The 14,405-nt window shown below is 39.5% G+C and overlaps 1 protein-coding gene across 1 annotated transcript in view; it reads right to left on the reverse strand.

The window, feature by feature from the left end:
• Positions 1 to 4,435: 4,435 nt before the first annotated feature.
• Positions 4,436 to 14,405, reverse strand: part of COL3A1 (collagen type III alpha 1 chain) — a 50,244-nt gene continuing 40,274 nt past the window's right edge. The window contains exons 38-51 of the mRNA XM_027884438.1: positions 14,346 to 14,399; positions 12,902 to 13,063; positions 12,669 to 12,776; positions 11,813 to 11,920; positions 11,361 to 11,414; positions 11,084 to 11,191; positions 10,414 to 10,467; positions 10,196 to 10,303; positions 8,970 to 9,023; positions 8,606 to 8,713; positions 7,677 to 7,959; positions 6,983 to 7,170; positions 6,605 to 6,847; positions 4,436 to 5,615 (exon numbers count right to left, since the gene is read on the reverse strand). Coding sequence (XP_027740239.1) covers positions 5,469 to 5,615; positions 6,605 to 6,847; positions 6,983 to 7,170; positions 7,677 to 7,959; positions 8,606 to 8,713; positions 8,970 to 9,023; positions 10,196 to 10,303; positions 10,414 to 10,467; positions 11,084 to 11,191; positions 11,361 to 11,414; positions 11,813 to 11,920; positions 12,669 to 12,776; positions 12,902 to 13,063; positions 14,346 to 14,399 — 1,779 coding nt within the window. The 3' untranslated portion in view covers positions 4,436 to 5,468. The remainder of the gene's footprint in view (positions 5,616 to 6,604; positions 6,848 to 6,982; positions 7,171 to 7,676; positions 7,960 to 8,605; positions 8,714 to 8,969; positions 9,024 to 10,195; positions 10,304 to 10,413; positions 10,468 to 11,083; positions 11,192 to 11,360; positions 11,415 to 11,812; positions 11,921 to 12,668; positions 12,777 to 12,901; positions 13,064 to 14,345; positions 14,400 to 14,405) is intronic.

Consider the following 14,405-nt stretch of genomic DNA (forward strand, 5'->3'; position numbering starts at 1 on the left):
TGTAAGCACTGTTCAGCAACAGCTGTGACATCAGTCCGTTATCAACAGTATTTTCATCCCAAACCCAAAACACAGCACTCTACCAGCTACTGGGAAGAAAATTAGCTCTATCCCAGCTGACATGCCAAATCTGTGATTTCCTGCTAGGAATCTTATTCTCTGCTTTGTAGGTGCTCCCAGAGTGAGAGGAGGAAGTAGCAGGCTTTTTCAGGTACCTTGGAGCTGTTTTAATGGATACAGCAAAGCTGAAATATGAGTTTTATGATGGGAACATCCACAAAAGCCCCACTGATATTGCAACCTCTCCAGTGCCTCCAAAAGCAATCTTCAGTGACTGCCTTCTCAGGGAACATGGATTCAGCAAAAAAAATCCTAAGTTTTGACTTTTAATCCAGAGTTTTTTATGGCTAAGGGTATACTGAAAGAAGAGAAAGTTTGGATAAGCCTAATTTTGCCAGGTACAACCTAAGGAAGCAGAAGTGGCTGCTGTGATGGGAAAGCAGCAGTGTGGGTTGCAGTCAGTGCTTTCAGAAGACACTCGAGGCCCAACCCTAGAGTCTATTTTTGCAGGATGAGAAGCAGGTGGGAAGACAAGAACGTCGGGATTTTGTTCTGGTGGACTTCATTCATCCTGGAACTGCAATCCCTCAGTGTAGTGTGAGCTACTTCTCACCTCCTCCCAGTGAACAGGTAGGCAGAAAAGCTGAACACATCTCTTCATCTCCCACATCCTAAAACCTCCTGCAAAACATCTTTCTCTTCTAGAACTTTACATCTAGCTTTATATAGATTTTCTTCCAGAGCATGGCAAGATATAATCAAGGACATCTGATTACAAGCACATGTCAAAATGCTAGATCATGATAAAAAATGCATACATTACTGTAGCTCAAGATTTTTGTGATATTATGTGTCTTGTTACTCACATTTCCAGAAAAGAGGCATTTTTTTAGTTTAAAAATGGAAATCTGCCTTATCCATTTCTTTTGTGGTGTAAAGAAATGGATTTTTCTTTGAACCGTCAGGTTTTCAGTCTTGGTTGAAATGGATATGTTATCAGTAATAAGAAGTATATTCAAATTTAATGACTACAGTAATGTGGTTTTATAAGCCTATAGAGCCTATATAAATAACATGCATCTGCAAGGAACACCGGACATTAGATTTTCCTAGCAAAGCTCTCAGGACAGCTTTAGCATGGCAAAGCATGCGTTGGAAAGAAATTTCTCCTTGGTGAATATTGTGTGGACAACTTCTTTCCTTGCTTTTTTGTTGCCTCTCATTCATCTTCAAGCCTCTCTTTCCACTATGTAGACTACAATATTTCTTTCATATCTCCAAGACAGTTTTAAACTTATATGCCAAAGGAATATGCACCTGAACTTGTGCCTAAAATCACCTTCTCTTTTAGAGCTTGAAAAAAAGTGTTGGTGTTTTCATCCAGAGCAGTTCTTACAGGGCAGTTCTGGATGCTTAAAATGTAGGGAAGAGAAACAGGGAATTGATTTAAGTCCTGTCTGTCAAGAGCCTTTTTTTCAAACAACAGTTTTGGATATATACACCTTATTTTTAGACTAACTACAAAGAAGAGTTTACATTTTTCTACCTCTATTAATGCAAGTAAAGAATCTAAAAACAGGTTAAGAGCAAAAAAATTTTTTTTTACTACTGCAGAGTGGTTTTTTTTTCTTTTTCTCCCCTATAGCTGCCTGAGACTGAGCAAAGTAGTTATGAGACTGGTAAACACTCTCTTAATCTGTGGGTATTTAAATTATTTTTTTCAAGAACCAAAGGCTACAATGGAAGATTTAATAATCAGTAGGCAGTTGGTCTCACTGAGAGAGGATCCCAGCAAGACAGAAAGTAGAAAAATGGCAAATGGAAAAGCAAAACTAAATGGAAATGTAGATACAGTAATGAAAGAAAAAATGATTTCCTGCAAGTGTGCAAATACTGCATGAAAAAAAGGGTAAAAAGGATAGCATTAGACTAGGATGGTATTATTGTTCAAAAAATCATGACAAAAATGTAAAACTAAACCAGCAGTTCAAAAGCTAAAATTGAAATGCCAAAAAAAAAATTGGGGACCCATAGACCCAGCTGGCCAACCTGTGTGTTGAAGTTAGAAAAAATACATAATTTCAATTTTTAGATTATTGTGTCCCTTTAAACTCCTTGCAGCGAGTTTAAAGATTTTGTTTCGTTGTGATTTCAAGCCCATTCTGGGGAGTTCAGAACACCCACAAAGGGTGCTCGAGCAGAATTGCTACGTGGGTATCATGGAGTTGGGTCCATTGCTTAAAATTCAGACTGGATTTATCCTGTTTGACCTGCTGTTCTGCTATTCAGAAATTTAGCTCCCCTTAAAATCAGAGGTAATGGTTGTTAAAGTATCAAATAAAGACCGTGAGAAACCTGAAGAATATGATGGATTGCAGCTGAGAATCACCTGTTTTAACCCCTGCCCAGCCTGCCCCAGGAGAGCATGTGTGGTCACATAGGGAAAACTTTGCTACAAGAGACCATTTTTCTTGTGAAGTTGTTGCTCATTCCTGTGAGGTGATTATTGGATAATATCTTTAGGAACAAGAGAAGAAATCTGCTTTTTCCACAAGCCAAAAAAGAGGAGTGAGAGAGTCACAGGTGTTTATAATTTGTTTATAATTAGGGTCTAATTAGATAACAAATTTTTTCTGTTGGAGAACAATTCGGTCGATTTCTGTCAAGCTTTGGAGTGTTTTAAACATCATTTCCATAAAGAAATAGTCCCCTTGCCAACAAGTCCATCTTCACCAGCTCTGTCCCCTGCAAAAGAGCTGCACCTTTAGGTGATTGCCTGTGAGTAATTGGAAGGGTGAAGTTTCAATGCATATTAAAACCTAAATTAGTGATGTCTTGAGCTCTTGGTATGAGTCAGGCAAACCTTTGAGACAGGGTTTAGTTTGTTTGCATGTTTGTCTGGTTTTTTGTTCTGTTTTTGGTTTATTTTTAATTTTATTATTTTTGGTGGGGAGAAAGGGGGTAGTGGTGGTTTGGTTTGGTTTTGGGTTTGTGAGTTTTGTTATTGTTGTTTTTTTTTTTTTTTCTTGTTTTCCCCAAAGAGTAATGTGGTGATATAAAAGTACAGATGTATGAGGGTCGTAGTAGCTTGATGGGTGACCCTCTGAAAAAAAAAAACCCAATGATTTTGGATCAAATAAATTATTTCATGTTGGTCTTCTTGGTTATTTCTTTGTGTTTTCTACAAATGTTTTGGTAATCACCTTTCATTAGAAGAAATTATTAATGAAAGACTTGACTAAATGTGTGCTTTAGAAAATAGCCCCCAAAACTTCATTTTTAAGGTTGAGTAATTGTTCCCAGCCATCCATCAGCCCCAGTAGCAATGGGGATAATGAAGGGTATTTTTTGTAGAGAGTGAGAACAGGTGTTTCCAATGCATTTTTTCAGCAGCCAGCATTTTTACCAGCTGCTTTCACAAAAATTCAGTTTCAGTCAGCTAATTCAATATAATTTATGTCAGATTAATAGTATTACATACATGTAATAATATTACACACGTGGAATTCTCATCTTCCATAAACAGTATTTGATTTTCACCATCAAATGAGGAGGTTTCTTGAAAGAGCCAATATTTTTTATGAGTTGTTGGCACTATTATTTTAGTACCATTAAATACCGTTGTGCCTGTGTTTATTCTGCACTTGTGCTGCGAGGGTCTTCCCAGGCCCTCACTATTTTTGTTCTGTATGCCATGTCCAAATTCTGTAATGCCAGAGCAGGGCAGTGACTTGCCTTAGCCTCAAATCGGGTGAGATTTCTTAAAAACCAGCATTTTTCTGCTAATCTTTTTCTGTTTGGTCAGAGTAGAGTGTATTCTCAGAGGATGCATAACCTATAATTGTCAATGAGAACTTTTAAGAACCTGATTTTTTTTTTAAATTTTTTTAATGCTTAATTTTTGTTTGACCTTGTTTTAGAGGGTCCTTAATGATCCTGGGCTGTGGAGCAATGCATGGCTGTGTAGTAATGATGTGGGCCATTTATTTACGCTGCCATCTGAAAGGCCGGAAGCCTTTATTTAGATTTATTTAGAATGGGGCAGGGTTTTTGTTGGAGGGAAGGTTATATTTTCTCCAAACTGACCTGCCTTGGGCCCTGTTTTGGACTTTGTTGTCAGAGCTGTGTCTGTGCAAATAGAGAAGCTCACCAGGCTTGCAAAAAGGAGTCACTGGATGGAGAGGAGTAGGAAAAGTAAGAAAGAAAATTTCCTATTAGTGTGCCATAAACTGCATCCCTTAAGATTACCACGGTTTTCTTCAAAAAATTATCTTTGAAAAATCAGCTGAAGTGGTACCAGAGTTGTGTCCTGCCTTGTTAGTTTGCTTGAACAAAGAGATACAAATAAGTAAAGTTTAAAAAAAGAGATAGTCAGTTTTATGAAACAACAAGGAGTTTTATTAAGATATTTTATTATGTGTCTCTGTAAGGAATAGACCAACAACCATATAAAAGCTTACAAAGATGGTTAACCTTCAACACTATAAATGTGTTAACGTGACAGAAGAAATTCACAATTTTGCATCTTTATTGACTTTTACAGAGTGAAGGGAGAAAGTTCTCGACTGTGACATGCCAATGGCTATCTTTGACAGGAGACATTTACAATTCTTTATATCTTTTACATTTTTTGGTTTTTAAGCAAGTCAATAACCCTGACTTGCAGAGTTAGGAGTGAAAAATACACTAGCACCATCATATTAGTCTTTTACACTTCCCTAATTTTAGTGGTCTTGACCAGCAATGACAGGAAAGTAGAGAAGCACCTTTGACAACAGAATACAATCCAACAATAAAATTATGGTGACTACTGACATTAAGGTATTATTAAATTTTTAAAATACACTGTACTTTTCACAGCTAATCAGTACAGAAATAGATGTTTTTGTGCCAGATCATTCCATGGCATTGACACTGGGTCCAATGTGTTTTGATTGATTTGATTGATTTTTGGTTTGACTCAGACACATCCCAGTTTCTGTCCATGTTGAGGTAGTTGAAACAGGGAGGCCTTTCTAGCTTTATGGACTGCATCTTGGAAAGAGGGGTAAACTTTGGTACTGGGAGCAATCAGTGCTTTGTAAATTGGCTAACATTCAACTAATAGAACACAGTGTTGTTTTATAAGTGTTGAAGTTGTATTATAGCACCAAGGAGACATGTTTTGAAGATGGAATTTGGTAAAAAAAAATAGAGCAAAAAAGCATTTTTACTGTATTTTGTGTAATAGCAAAAAAAAAAAAAAAAAAACCCTTGATATCAAATTGATTTTTTTCCCCCAGAAATTTTGTTAATAAATAACTGGGATACAGATGGTCACCTGTACTAGCTGACAAGGCTTAAACGAAGGAGCATGGTTGGAGTGTGAATCTGTTTGCTGGGGTTTCAGAAAGAGCAGGATCTTTGATTTATAAGAAGCAGACTGGGCCAATGTCCACACCAAATTCCTGATCGGGACCACCAATATCTATGGGTGCAATATCAACCACGGGCAACCTCACCGTCTTGCGCGTCCTGTATTCAAAGACTGTTTTACCCCATTCACCGGTGTGTTTCTGTGAAGTCAAAAAGAAAAGGGAAAAAAAAAATGTTAGAGAAATGAGTGCTAGGCTATGTGAAAGTCATCCCACAGTTTATCATCTATCAGATTTTCTGCTTTCCATTTCCATACCGAAGTACCCCTTTCAACCTCATGTAAACTGGTCGCAGTCTCTGTGGCAATGAACGTGTGGACAAGACATCCTTCATTTGTGGGCTGTTTGTGTGAGGGCTTGTGGCTCAAAAGGGATAGAACCCTGAGGGACAGTAAAGTGCCCTGGAGTGGTTCTAGCACCCTGACTTTGGACTGAAATGTGCTCTGCACGCTGAGAGATGGTACAAATGACCACTCTGTTTGTAAAAGTGGTTTTGGCCTCAGTAGAGCATCAGCGGTGATGAGGGAACTCTTCATGTTGGTGTTAAAGAAATGGCTGTGAAGTGTTTGCAGATTAGATATGGTCACACATCCTTAAATGGCAAATTTAACATGCAGTGTTTGTTGTGCCTTTGGGATCTTAAACACGAGCAGGGAGAAACTGTGGACAGTAGTAGTACTGGAAAGGCTGCAGATGCCGATAGACCAGCATGCTCAGGGATGTTACTGCCCCAGTGCTTTCTGCTGCAGCAAGGGAGGCAGGGGGAAGCAATACTGGGTCTGCAAAATAACCACGTTTGCCCCCTCCCATAATCACAGCCCATTGCTTCAATCAGCTAGCCTTGATTTGTTGGTCTGTCTAGTTTTAGAGCTGATATGGGATGGATCAAAACTTGTTGACTGTGACTTCACTGTGTTGACTCAGAAACAAGGAGACACATGCAAAGCAAAGATTTAAATGGAAGTGCACCTCCCTTTCTACAGTTGCTTCAGGAATGAAACTTCTGGTGTATAGAATCTGTTTCCCCTATTAGGGGCAGCTGTGCTCTTTCCTTGCCCAGGCCATGCAAAGCTCTCTCCATTTATCTACGTTATTCATCAAACTACAGCACTAAACTCCTGTTTACTTACAGTGCAGCCATCTTCAAGAACAGCGTATGTGAATTTGCTGTTTCCTTCTGCCTTGATCTCACTCTCTGTGGAGCTCATCAGTTTCAGAGCCTTTTTAACATTTCCACTGGCTTCATCCATGTAGGCGATGCTGTTCTTGCAGTGGTAGGTGATGTTCTGGGAGGCACGGCTGGAGAGGATACGGAGGAAGGCCAGCTGAACTTCTGAGACATCCTCGGGAAGCTCAGGATCCCCGTAGCTGAACTGCAGAGTAGCACACACACACAACAGCGTTCAGTCACATCTAAGGGCAGCCTACACCGCGATTATTTCACCCTCTTATTTTTTTTAGTAGGTTGTGATGTGCCATACGGGCTGTTCACCGTGGTTATTTCTCACCTGGAAGCCTCCATTCATGGATTCTCCAAACCAAACGTGTTTCTTTCCACTGTTTTCGCCGGTCCACCAGTTCTTCCGTGGCACAGTCCCAGGGTTAGCGTTGAGGCATGTCTCACCAGTTTCCATATTGCAGTAGACTTTAATAGCATCCATCTTGCAGCCCTGGTTTGGATCAATCCAGTACTCCCCTGGAGGTATAAAAAAAAAAAAAATGTTAAGGAGTTTAATATATTTGGAGAAAAATCTGACTGCATGATGGTAAAGCTTATTTCTATGCCAGGTTCCTGAGCAACATTAGGAACCATATTAATTTTGATTGAAGAGATGCCACAGAAAATAAGGTGATATAAAAATATACTGGGTTCATGTGAATATTGTAATGGGACTGACATTTGAAATAAATATAGAACTTACACTTCTGCTTTTTTTTTTCCCCCTAAAATTATTTAAACATATGTTCACTTATAAAGATGTAAGGAATATAGTTGAAATCAGTGCACGTACTGTTTAAATGCATAGTTACTTAAAGTTTACAATTATTTTTATGTTTATCATCTTTATCATGATATTTGCTTTAAAAAAACCCAAATTTTTATAGCAGATCTCTACATTTAAATATTCAGGTTAAAAAAACCCCCACAACAACCAACACCCAAGACCTGCTACCACTGGTGAAAATAAAATCTAAACGTACCACTCTTGAGCTCGGGGTGGCAGAATTTCAGATCTCTGCAGTTGCGAGCTGGATTTTTCCGTGACCCATCAGGGCTAATGATGTTTTCGATCTGGTTGTTAATTGATTTCATTGTAGATATGATGTCACCCAGATTGATGTCGTTTTCTTTTGGCTCATCTCGATATTCATACCCATAGCCCACTGGACCTTTCTCACCAGCACCCAGGGCAGCCACACCACCACCACAGCATGGACCAGGAGGACCAGAAGGACCAGGAAGACCAGGCTGACCTGGTGGACCCTGAAAAATATAATGAATATAATGAATCCCAGAGTAAAGATCACAGGTTAAAAGTAAAAGTCTGCCCTAATCCTAAAAAAATGAGAATTCTCTAATAGGCATTTAATTTAGTAATTCATTAATTAAACAGGTGTTTAATGTCTGTTAGATTTTCCAGGCCTGTATTTTCTTAAGATTGGAATTTTTCTCCCCTCATTTTGTCAAGCTGTGACTGTCCTTTAGTCTGGGCTGTCAGAAGGAGAAGGAACCCTTTCTACCAAAATCCAGAGAATGGCCACTTTTAGGTTTCGCAGATGACTGTGACGGTGACCTTCACAGCTCTGGTCACTCTAGATGAGTCTAGAAAATCCATTTCATAGCTTCCAAGAGACAAAGGGAGTCTGTGCTCCACAGTGGAGATCTTGCTGTACGTGGAAAAATCAATGATCATCCAAGTGACACAATGCCCAGTGCACCAACAGTTACACTAAACTACAAATGAGCTTTATATTTTTCGGATTTAGCAGTGATAGCTAGATACCTCCTATCACAAACTCTGTCCATGAAATACAGGATTTCTGAGGGAAATATTTGAAGAGGAGAACACTCTATGTTTCTCGAATATTCCCTAAATGTTTGTCTGTGTGAGTGTGCAGCGTTTACTTACGGCAGGGCCGCTTTCGCCTCTGTTACCACGGGGGCCAGGAGGACCAATTGGGCCTGGGTATCCACTTGTACCATCTTTTCCAGGTGGTCCAGCTGGTCCTGGGGGACCCTAGAACGATGAGGAACACAATGTGGTCAAAGTTGTTTATCAGGTAATACCAAATTCAGAAGTACTGTAAAATTTCTCAGGTGTTTTCTCTTTCTTCAGCTGATGTCTGTTAAGATGGCCAATTAAAATTCATATTATGAAAGTGTATATATATATATATATATATGTATATATATACATATATATATACATTTATATATATAAATGAAACAACCTGAATTTTCCTTGCAGTTAGGCTAGGTAATGCTTTTCTTACCCTTGCACCTGAAGCTCCTGGACTTCCAATTGCACCTTGTGGACCCAGGGGACCCTAAGGAGAAAAGACAAGACAGTCATACACATCCTGCATTTTGCACCTAGCTGGATATACCTTACAACTTACATACTTTAAATAAAGACACTGAAAACATCTTTAAGATTATATGAAGCACATCCTTGTAAAAAGACTGTGTTGGGTATGAGAGAGAATGGTTGACACTCCTTTACCAGAAAAAAACCTCAGATGTTCTCTATCAGAAAACATACTAGTGATGTGATATCCAAAATGCAAGAAAGCCAACTGACACCAGTGTGCTTTGGATGAAATCTTGTATAAACAAGAATATGTAGTTATGAGTTCAAAATGCTGCAGTTTTAATCGGATTACCAGTGAAATATTGTAAATAATTTGACAAAAACTCCTGTTTTCAAAAGCATTTAAAATTTGCTCTATGTATGCATCACAAAGAACTCAGCCATTTGCTTAATAATTATTGAACATCTTGCAGTCATAGTGTAAATGAGAATTTATCAGATTTTATTTTTACTCATACATTAGAGAATGGATTATATTGTGTTGTTAAGTAGGTGGGTATTGAGTGAGTTTTGGTTTCTTGATTCTCCCTCGTGTGATGAATGCTATTAACAATTTTCTTGGGTATAAATCCCTCTTTAAACTTTTATCTGTCATAAATATCCAGGGAATGCCTTTCTGTTCCTGCTCATCCATTCTTCCAGCTATCAAGAATGGCTCAAATTGGTAATGCATGTTTACAATTCAGTAGTTTACAATTTCATGCCCATTTTACCCTAATATTACTTACTATAAAAGATACACGACAGAAGAAAGGTATTTGGATTCTGACTAGCTTTAATTGTCTGCCTAGGATGGATTTCTAATAGACATAGATATTTCAACCCATACTTCTACCTTTTCTAATTTAATCAAGAAAAGCCTATATAAATAAATTACGAAATGTTTATTGAAAGGGATTATAGTAAATCCAGCTTCAGATCCTAGCGGCTTCTTCCAGTTTTCTTTTAATGCTTATTTCAGGTTCATTCAGAGAATCTGGACTTCTGAACACATTTGACAATCAAATTACACAGGTTCGTTAGAATGTTCTTCCCTCAGTAAATTGGTTGAGGCTAACTAGGCACCTCGGACCTAAAGCACAGAAGCCAAGAACAGCTGTAGTTTCCAAGTCAATACAAAATACTCACAGGAGGACCAGGTAGACCAGGGGTACCAGGAAAGCCTCTATGACCCTTTATGCCGTTGCTGCCTCGTTCACCAGTTTCACCTTTATCACCACGAGGCCCTTGAGGACCCTATAAGAGTAGATTTGCAGTAAGAGGGAGATATAAGGAGATAAGAGCAATGCCAAAATAACAGGAAATAATGAATGGATGATATCACAAATACTTGAAATATGACTTACAGCAGGACCACGAGCACCAGCAGGACCAGTAGAGCCCGGAGGGCCAGGTGGACCCTGTGACATGATAAGAATAAGATGGTATGGATCACTTGGAGATGCCTAGACCACCTTTTTATTTCCAGATGAGCAGAATATTCAAAGCCAGCAGCTGTTCAGAAACAAGGGGAAACTACACACACACACACTATAATCAGCAAGAATCATGGCCAGATCCCTTTTCTACCAATGCCAGCCTTACTCAGCTGCTTGTAGGCACCAGAACCCTTCTTCACTTTGTGAGGTGCTCAGTGCTCAGGCTGTGCTGGTGTCAGTACTTGTGAGAAATAGCTTGAAGACTTCCAAAGTTACTCCCTTAATTTAAATAAATAACATTACATGTGCTGCAAGGACACCAGATGGGATGGAAATCACGACAGGGCGTGGTGGGATGATGTGCTTTTTGGCATCCTATGGAGTACAAGAATTTTGAGCTTAATTTCTATAGTTATCAGGAACGTAAACTGAGATGTCTTTCCCCTCGATATTGTTATAGAAGAGGTCCTCAATGCCAAGAAACTACAACAGTAACAAATGTATGACTCTTCAAAGTTTCCTCTTTATTACTGCATGAAAGGGACCTTGCATAGGAAAGGTAAGTAAATAAGCAGTAAGCTATTTACTTTGGTCTTACCTGAAATCCTCTTTCACCAGCTTTTCCAGGTGCACCAACATTACCTGCAGGTCCAGGGTGACCAGGGGGACCTGGAGGGCCAGGAGAGCCATTTTCACCACGGTCACCCTGTAGACAGGATAATAAATGTCACCTTTTACAGAACTCAACACAATCAGTGTTTTCAATTGAGCATAAGAGGTTCAAGGAACAAATTAGACAGCAGAGAACTGTGCATGTTGTCATGTATCTCATGTGTCATTTATTTGGAAATCTAAGGATATTGGGGATTTCTTACTTTGCCTCCTGGGGATCCGTCACGTCCAGGCAAGCCATCGGAGCCAGGGTTACCCTGCAAAAGAGAGGGGTACAGTTTGTTCATAAACTGCAGGATGAAACAGCTTGTTTCCCAGTAAGATTAAATAATGCTCAGCAAAGAAGGAGTTTTCCAGCAGGAAGAGTTCCTGGAGATGGAGTGGTCCCTAAAACATCTGTAAGACCTGCATTATTTTGTAGGCACACAGGCAGTGCAGTCTCTTGTTCAGTTCCAAGTGAGGCAGATGATATCCACAGGCAGTGAAGGGGATGGCAGAGACAGTAGGCTATGTCACCTTACATGAGAGTGTAATGAGCCCAGGCCCCTGTGCATCAGGCACTTGAGGGAGGCTTTGTGAACCTTAAAGCTTATATCCTCCCAGAGTCTCCCTTTAGTAACCCATAAGCTAGCAGGAAAGAATCACATCCACTCACATCTCTGCCAGGCTCTCCAGGTAAGCCTCTTTGTCCAATAGGACCTTGGGGACCGGGGGCACCACGTTCTCCTGGGACACCATTAGTGCCTGGTCTGCCATCTTCACCCTGAAAAAAGAGGGAAAGGATTTTTTTGCAGATAATGTACTTATGGAGTACCAGTGTATTATACATCTGATTAATTATGTAGCAACTTTTAAGGCCACCTAATAAAATGATTGGGCAGTGTGGTTTGGGAGATTGTGGTAAGGAGAGTACAAAAACTTGGGCCAAATGGTTTCTTTTCATTGCTGGTAATATTCATGCAATGCCATTGAGCTCAAGGAATGATTTTTGTTAGCTGGGAAATAATAAATGGGTATGTCTTATGTGCCCAAAAACAATAGTCAAAGTAGTTAAATTGAAAAGCTGGTCTATATCATGTATTAGTGATAAAATATAAACCAAGTCTCATACCAGCTTTTCTGAAGGGAGGTGAAAGTATTTTTCTATTTGAGTCATAATATTTAAGCAAGAAACATATCGACAGTGAAGCAAAGATACACAACTTGTATCTATCTATCTATCTCACAACTTGTGAGAGTGTGACTCAGATCTTGTACTAAGGAGAGTTTATAGCCTCTTCCTCGACTCTCCTTAAGTGTGTGAAGCATCTTCTATACTTCTAGATAATCTGATATGGGACTCTTTGGTAACAGGGATAAAAGACAACTTCACATCACACATTTGTAAGGACGTAAGCACAAATAATGTAAATTCTGTTGTCTCTGGACTAAATAGCATTAAACACCCCTCCTACCCTCTCCCTTTGACACACTCAATTATTTTTTGTATCCCTGCAGTGAATGGCTCTCACCTTGGCTCCTGCCATACCAGGCGGACCACTCGGGCCACGCAGCCCTGGCAAACCTGTGTTACCCCGGCCGCCAACGATGCCTTGAGGACCTGGTTCTCCTGGTGCCCCCTGGTTAAGAAAAGGTCACACCAATCAATTCAAGCATCCTTAACATTCCACAGGTGGTTGCTTACCCTTGACAGGCATAATCCCGGTCTGCAGGTGTAATGGTCCCTGGCTGAAGGTGTACTTACCCGCTCTCCTCGTGCTCCTGGTGGCCCTTTTTCCCCTGGTGCGCCGGGCTCACCTCTGATTCCAGCAGGTCCTGGACCGCCAGGAGAACCAGCACTACCAGGGGGTCCAGGAGGCCCATCCTTGCCTGCAGGCCCTGCATTACCAGGGGGACCTGGACTACCCTAAAAAGAATATTAAAAAAGTGTGAGCTGAGTTATCTGTAACAGCCACACACATGAACTGGCACTGCTCTTGGGAAAGTCAGCCAGACCTGAGTCATTGCCTGAAGGCAGATTTAGGGTCCAGCCTCTGTGCACCCAAATCTGATCTGGTGTTGTAAGAGAATCCTTTCATGTATCACTTTCAAAGCTGATATTTTTTATCCCTGCTGTCTGAACACACAGTTTGCACAGTGTAATACCTGCACATTTTGGATACCCAGTGGCTGCACTGCATCCAACACAGGATACGTGTTCCTTACCCACAGCTCTGCCACAGAAATTGGAAAGAGTAGCAGATCCTTCTGCTTTCTTAAATCACTGCTGCCAGTTACCTTTAACGTAGTGTCTTGGACATTTACAGGATGAAATTACTTTCATTAAAATTTTAGCTGAGCCAATCAATGGAAAAAATTGCAATGACTTGAATGATAGCTTGAATAAAATCCTTACTTTTTCTTTTTATTCTTTTTATTCTTTTTATTCTTTTTATTCAGCAATATGCAAGTTTTCTGTCTGTAACTATGACAGAAAAAAAAATCTGTTTATGCAATTATAAAAGTATAAAGTATAAAACTTTACTTTTAAAATGGGCAAATGCATTTATATTCTTTATATTTTCCTAATTTTTAAAGAATCAAAAGTCAGACTTTTTACTGTGCAAGTCAAAAGTAGGTGCACATTGAACATGCAACGATATTATGAAACAGCTTTTCTTCACAAACAGATATTGTATAAAATTGTGGAATTAGCTGATGCATCAGGATGTATTTTTGTAATAGGACACTGCACACTGGTAGATTAAACTTCAAATGAAGCCATAGCATAAGAGACACTTTGCCTTAAGAATGATTTCAGTTAATCCCAAAATAAGTCAATGTTATGCCATTTCATTCTATAGGTACCTAAAAAAAATCTGAGACACCGCTTTGAAACTGAATACCAGTTCAAGATGAATGTTGAGTATTTCTTGCATCATAAAAGAGCAAGAGAGAAGACAGGAGAAGGACTCCACTAAGTCTGTCTTTGGAAAGAAAACCATGATAGAAGGTTCATCAAGACAGTAAGTTAAGTGAATAAATTGCTATTCCATATAATAAGGAGAGTAAACTCCTTTTGCAGATTTTTTTCCCCCCTAAGTCCAAACATCTTAATCAGAAAGTTTTTGCATAATATATTTTATTATATTAATATATGTAGAAATATATTCCCAAAGTTAGAATAAAAGGGGCATAAGACAACTTACATTATTACCAGGGGGACCAGGTAGACCACGAGCACCAGGGAAACCAGCAGCCCCCTGTGA

This window comes from Empidonax traillii, unplaced genomic scaffold (assembly GCF_003031625.1).
Source record: "Empidonax traillii isolate 1590-97213 ecotype Southwest subspecies unplaced genomic scaffold, ASM303162v1 scaffold145:size929809, whole genome shotgun sequence".
Classification (NCBI taxonomy): domain Eukaryota; kingdom Metazoa; phylum Chordata; class Aves; order Passeriformes; family Tyrannidae; genus Empidonax; species Empidonax traillii.